The following is a 6,548-nucleotide window of genomic DNA, read 5'->3' on the forward strand; positions in this document are numbered from 1 at the left end:
ATGGAGTATTTCATAATACGTTTCCCACCCCCCCCCTCTCTAGTCTTTCTAAAAACTCGTTACAGAAATCATTCATGGAAAAATGTATATCTTATATCTAATATTTATAAATCTCTTGTCACATCTTGTTTCCACGATGGATTCCTAAACTACTGAACCAATTTTAATTAAATTTTGAACGCAGTGTGCAGTTTGATCAAACTTAAAATATAGGATAGTTTTTATCTTCATTTATAGTCCGAATATTTTTTTTATTGCAAATTATTTATTGATTAGATCTGTTACTTTCATAAAACTCTAAATCAAATTTTCTTTGTAATTGAATTTGCATGTTAAATGTTACAAAAAAAAAGATAAGAACAAGGATGAATATAAAAAGACACGCGCGTGTGAGTTTCTTAACAAAAATTAAATATATAAAAAGTATAATTAATAGAAGGTTAGATATAAGTGTAACGAGGGAGAAAAAAAGATATAAAAAAGATTTTTTTTGTGTCTTTATTCGTAAATATTCATTTCATTGTATTAAATAGTTTTGCTATAATATGAATTAACGTAAAACTTAACCACAGCAAAGCGTGACCGCGACTGCTAGTATATATATATATATATATATATATATTAGAAAGGGTTGATTTATTAACGTTTAACCTTCAGAAACCCAGGAAACGAGTTTATAACATTTATGAAAGAAGTTTTTCATTGGATCCCCACTATTAACTAGCAAATCTAATTGACTTTGCTAACAGCGATTATATCTTTATGAAACATTAACATTGATGTATCAATCTTCATTTTCTTGCCTTTTTTTTCTCTCTCTCTCTCTCTCTTTACTTTTTCCTTTTTTTTTTATTCAAGGTAGACACCCACATAAACAGTCACACACATACGTACATAAACTCGTATAAAAATCCGTAAGCTCATATATAAAAATGATAACACAAGCATGAAGATAGAAATATAATTTTTTTTTTTTTTTCTTATCGTATGTGTAATATTTTATGCTGCTTTATATACGAATAAAAAAATCAAACGAGACGAAAATATATACTTCAAAGTAATACCTTGTTATCCCCGTAGGGGGGTGGGAGGGGGAAGGATACCCCCTTTGTAATCCCTGTTTGTCGTAAGAGGCGACCTTAAAAGGGAAAATAGGAAAAGAAAAATAGAGAAATTAGAAAATAATACCTTGTCCCCATCAATGATGATTTAACGTGATTGATGGTGACGGTTGTGGGTTGTGGTAATAGTGGTGGTGTAGGTGATGATGGTGTATTGTCGACAACATCGCTCATTCATTGGCTAAATCGTTGTTCAAGGTAGGGTGTTTAAACGTTCGTCTCTTGCTATCTAGCAATAACGTGAACATTAGGTAGGCGAATATTTTGCGTGTTACGTAACTCCGATTGACCGTCTAATTGAGTCAAGTGATGAGAACAATAGCTCATATCTATGCACTCTTATCCAGACACACACTATACCACCGTGTATGACCTTTATTGAATTCTTTAATCCATTACATCCGTGTTAATTTTATTTTTTTATTTTTATATTTTTATTTTTGTATTATTTGACGTTCGGTGATAATGCAAGTCATATATCAGGGTGAATCAAAAGTTTCGTACATTTATTGTGTGTTTGTTTAAAATAAAAGAATGCAATTTTTTTAATAAATTGTTTATGTATCCGGTTAAAATATTATACCTGAAATTAAACAATTTTGTTGTTTGTTAATATTTGAAGATAAGTACAAAATTTGTGACTACTGTATGCAGTAACATTTACACTTACTGTATATATACAAGTATATATCGTATAATTGCATCTATTTTCCAATTTGGTAATAAAAACATCAATTTCTCAAGTGCTCGTGAGTATATATATGTCTGCTACTGTATATATCGATAAGAAGATTAAAATTATGCAATGCAACTTTGGATGTAAAATCAAAGCGATAGATTTATTATTTATATAAATATTTTTCTTATAGGTTTAGATTTATCTTGTTAATCAATGAGATATTTTCTCTCAATAACCTTGAAAAAAATAATATTATATATATTTATTTAATGAATTTATTATTAATTTATTCATATTATATCTCTTACGATTCTTTTCAAGTAATTCATTCATTGAAAAATAATTATAATTCATATATTGTATGTACTATTATATCGTAAAAATGATAAATACAGAGATCTGTTTTTCTCTTTGTTGGTACTTGAATTAACGTCTTCTTCATTTACCGACAGAACTTTTACTTATCGACATTTCTGTCGATAAAAAAGAAAACTCAGTTGGTATCTTGTCGTCGTTAAGTAAAATTTCTGTATTACCGACAAAGTTCCATTGTTCGTCAAGTACTTCACGCATGTGACGGTAGAAGGCGTTGCAAACCAAACATGGCGGCCCATCAATTGTAAAAAACATTTATGGAAGCACGCTCAGTGACAAAACACGTGTACTGTTTAATATAAATATTGTCTTTTTTATAATATAAAAAATAGTTAAAAAAGATAAAAATGTTGCGCAGACAAGCACGACTTCGAAGGGAGTATCTTTATAGAAAATCCATTCAAGATAAATTAAAAAACATTCAAGAAAAAAAAGATAAGATAAAACGTAGTTTGAATGAAAATATTCCAATACATCCGAATTTGAGAAAAAATGCATTATCGTTGCAACAAAAGTTAGAATGGGAAGATTTGGGGCCACAATTAGCAGCAACTATGGGTACAGATGGAGGAGCAACTGGACTTTCCAACGAGGATGATGAATATCGTTGGGCAGGAGTTGAAAATCCAAAAATTGTAATCACTACTTCTCGAGATCCTAGTTCAAGGCTTAAAATGTTTGTAAAAGAATTACGTTTGATTCTGCCCAACTCTCAAAGAATGAATCGTGGTAACTACGAAATGAAGCAATTAATAAATGCATGCAGTTCAAACGATGTAACAGATTTTGTTATCGTCCATGAACACAGAGGCATTCCCGATACTCTTGTAATATGTCATTTACCTTATGGACCGACTGCATCATTTACCATATCAGATGTCATAATGCGACACGACATACCAAACCTAGGAACTATGTCGGAAGAGTATCCGCACTTGATTTTCCATAACTTTAAAACTAAGTTAGGTAATAGGATTGTAAGCATTCTCAAATATTTATTCCCGGTTCCAAAAGAAGATAGCAAAAGAATCATTACTTTTGCTAATCATGATGACTATATATGCTTCCGTCATCATACTTATAAAAAAGTCAATGGAAAAGATGTCGAATTAAAAGAAGTTGGACCAAGGTTCCAATTAAAATTATATCAGATCAAATTAGGAACGTTAGATAATGCATCCGCTGCTGATACGGAGTGGGCATTGAGACCTTATATGAATACAACGCATAAAAGAAGATTTTTATCTGATGACGATGGTTGGCAACAAGAAGATGAATTTTAATTGTTATATATTTATATAAAATACAAAATATTAGGGAAAACAGAAATTTACTGTACATATTATGCATTTTTAATAAAGAAAAAAAAAACGGAAGAAACCATTGTATTCTATTTTAAATAGTCATCGTTAATAATTTGTAAATATAGATGTAACAATTTTGTAATATTAATCTAACAAAGAGGAATGTACGATAGAATGAGATTCAAATAACGCGCCAAACCGAAACGCGATATGACATGCGCGTAGTTTTCTTCGCACTTGTTTTTAAAAACAAGCATTAGTAAATAATCTTGCTCGTATATAACAGGATTAATCGTAAAAATAGTTGAAAAATTTAATCTTTAATATAATATTAAGTTTGATTATAATTAACGCGATGCAAAGGAATATTCGAAACCCCGCGAAATCGAAGGAGTCGTCGTGGCGCAAGAAGCATTCGAAGATTTCCGATCGAAAGGCAGGTGCAATGGATGTGTTCGTGTCACCAAAACGACAGAAGAGTGACGGTGAGAGATATTAATGTATTATATTCAAAATCATTAAGTAGATCAAATGCTTGTTCGCAGATATTGCTTGCAGTATTTAGCACGATATACGTGCATGGTATATTAATTAAGCTACTTTTTTCTTGCAATATTTATCGAAACTCGTATTTTGGTTAGTAGCGCTTCTGTATGCAACGGAATGTAAACAAACTAAAGCGGTGTATGGTCATTTCGTGTTTACGTATTTATCATATTTTACATCAAATATGATAAATAATAATGAATTAGAAATGAAATTAAAGATGCATTTATAGAATACAAATAACATCGATAGTACAGATATATATATATATATATATATACATGAAACTTTTTCCGTAGCATAGCTTTAACATTCATTGATTATAGCTCAAAATAGATTATTGCATTTGATGTAATTTTTTACATCTAATTTTAGTATTAGAATGATTCATATTTCTTATTAACATAAACCAAAAATATATAATGTATAATGCAACGAATTACCTTCACACCCTTAGTATTTAGTATTTTTATTATTTCCAACGTAGTAATAGTTGTGAACGTAATTCATTCGTCATAGAGAAGTAGTTTTGATAGATGCTATAAAATTATTTTGGACTCTTTTCTTTTCTTGGCAAGGTGCAGTCTGCTTTATATTTCAGATCTAGAGGTCACAGGGATATCCCGAAGTGGCCGAGTAAGAAAGAAATCTTCAAAGCTTGTCGATTTTGAATCACCCGATGACTTTTCGGATAATAAATATAAACGACAAAAAGCGCAATTACAAGCGACACAATTGTTGGAACGTTATGAATCTTCACATCATATATCTCCAAGCCAAGTTCAGCAAACTAATACCACACGACAAAGAAAGAATTCAGGATCCCATTCAGGACAGCAAAGAATTAAACAGGAGACGGTATCCGATAATGAGGGTCAATCGTCTGCATCGGATTCTGATGATCCCAATGGGTTGAATGAAGAAGATCGCTACAGCATTGATTCTGGAAGCGACGACGATGTAGATCCTTTGATGATCGATGATAGAGAAACTGGATTTAGGAAGTTAGAGCCACCAGGTCAGGAAACACCTTCTCAAGCGAATAGTTTGTATATGCTTGAAAAATGTAAAAAAAAATTAATTATTAAGGATGGCAAAATAATAGGTAGAATGAAAGCCCAACGTAAGGACAAAGGGGTATGTAAAAATAAAAATGGAGGTTGTTAGATAAGTCACGTTTAAATTCGTCATTTTTACAGAAAACAAGATTTACCGCTTATATGTTGTGGGCTAAAGAAATTAGGCAGGAATTATTGGAACAATGTCCTTACATGGGTACGCATATGCTTTTTTTCTTAGTTTCCTTCTTCGTTATAAGCATAGCATACAAAGCACCTTTTTTATTAGAGTATTATTATTTTATTGATTATTGCTTTTTATAGATTTCGCTGCAATTTCTAAACGATTAGGTGAACTTTGGGCGACGGTCCCAAACCTGGAGAAATATAATTGGCGTAGACGCGCCAAACGTTTAGCAGCAAAGCCACATTCTATGTCTTCTACCAATAAAGATGAGTCAGTTTGGAAAATGCCACCGCCTGCTTCGCGAAAAAAGTTCATTAATAAAATTGGTGGGTCGATTGATATTTCCAAATGAATCATTGTTAATGAACATTGGTGTTAATGAAGTTGTTAAATTTATATGCTAGACAACTCATCTTAATACGCTTTATTTGCACGTGCATTAGTTAAAGAATTGTTGAATCGGATCTTATTTGTAGCATAGAGTTGAATTATTTTATAGATATATATCAAGCTATGAATATTTTTTTCATGTATATAATAAAATAGTGTTTATTAATATAATACACATATAATAATATAATAATATATATATATATATAATTTGTTAATCTATTTATATTTGTTTTCTATTACAGGTAATGGAAAAGAAAGTAAACCAATTTCTTCGAAAAAAACTCTCCAGTTAGGAGTACCCTCTGTTATAGGAAGTGTGCCTATGTCACCTCCAACGAATAAAGCTGGGAAAGATTTGGTTAACGAGCCAATAATTGGTACAGGAATGTATAAAGTGATTGGAACGCAACCGATTGATGTCGCGGCACATCTTAAACTACTTGGCGAAAGTTTAACCATTATCGGTGAACGCTTAAAAGAACATGATGGTCAAATAGCAGTTTCGGGTAGTTTGTCTGTATTATTAGACTCGTTACTCTGTGCACTGGGTCCTTTGACTTGTCTTACACAACAAGTATCAGAAATCAATGGAGCCCAACCAGAAACATTATCGCAAATGCTTGACAATATCGCATATCTTATGCCTGGTTTGTAATATAGATGCTAAGTGGAAAAAACCGCGTGTAAACATAGAAAATAAGTAAATTTGAATATAAATTTGTTATTCATTTTTTCTTCAGTTTTTAATAAAAATAATGATTAATATATGTACATACACACACACACACACATATATATATATATATATATATGTGTGTGTGTGTGTGTATGTACATATATTAATCATTATTTTTATTAAAAACTGAAGAAAAAATGAATAACAAA

The 6,548-nt window shown here is 31.0% G+C and overlaps 2 protein-coding genes across 3 annotated transcripts; both read left to right on the plus strand.

Moving 5' to 3' along the window:
* The first annotated feature begins 2,404 nt into the window (after positions 1–2,404).
* Positions 2,405–3,551, plus strand: LOC106792771 (U3 small nucleolar ribonucleoprotein protein IMP4-like). The gene has a single exon (XM_014759283.1). The coding sequence runs from the start codon at positions 2,523–2,525 to the stop codon at positions 3,456–3,458; it is 936 nt and encodes a 311-aa protein (XP_014614769.1). The 5' UTR covers positions 2,405–2,522; the 3' UTR covers positions 3,459–3,551.
* A 155-nt stretch (positions 3,552–3,706) lies between these two features.
* Positions 3,707–6,429, plus strand: LOC106792773 (HMG box-containing protein 4-like). Of its 2 annotated transcripts, none has more exons than XM_014759289.1 (5): positions 3,707–3,964; positions 4,627–5,162; positions 5,225–5,300; positions 5,408–5,596; positions 5,906–6,429. In XM_014759289.1, exons 1-5 carry the CDS (start codon positions 3,835–3,837, stop codon positions 6,316–6,318), a joined length of 1,344 nt encoding a protein of 447 aa, XP_014614775.1. In that variant the 5' UTR covers positions 3,707–3,834; the 3' UTR covers positions 6,319–6,429. The 2 variants fall into 2 exon arrangements, with proteins under 2 accessions (XP_014614775.1, XP_014614776.1); XM_014759290.1 differs by having other exon boundaries at positions 4,633–5,162.
* Positions 6,430–6,548: the final 119 nt, after the last annotated feature.

Source organism: Polistes canadensis, unplaced genomic scaffold, assembly GCF_001313835.1.
Source record: "Polistes canadensis isolate GaletaPanama2010 unplaced genomic scaffold, ASM131383v1 scaffold_650, whole genome shotgun sequence".
Classification (NCBI taxonomy): domain Eukaryota; kingdom Metazoa; phylum Arthropoda; class Insecta; order Hymenoptera; family Vespidae; genus Polistes; species Polistes canadensis.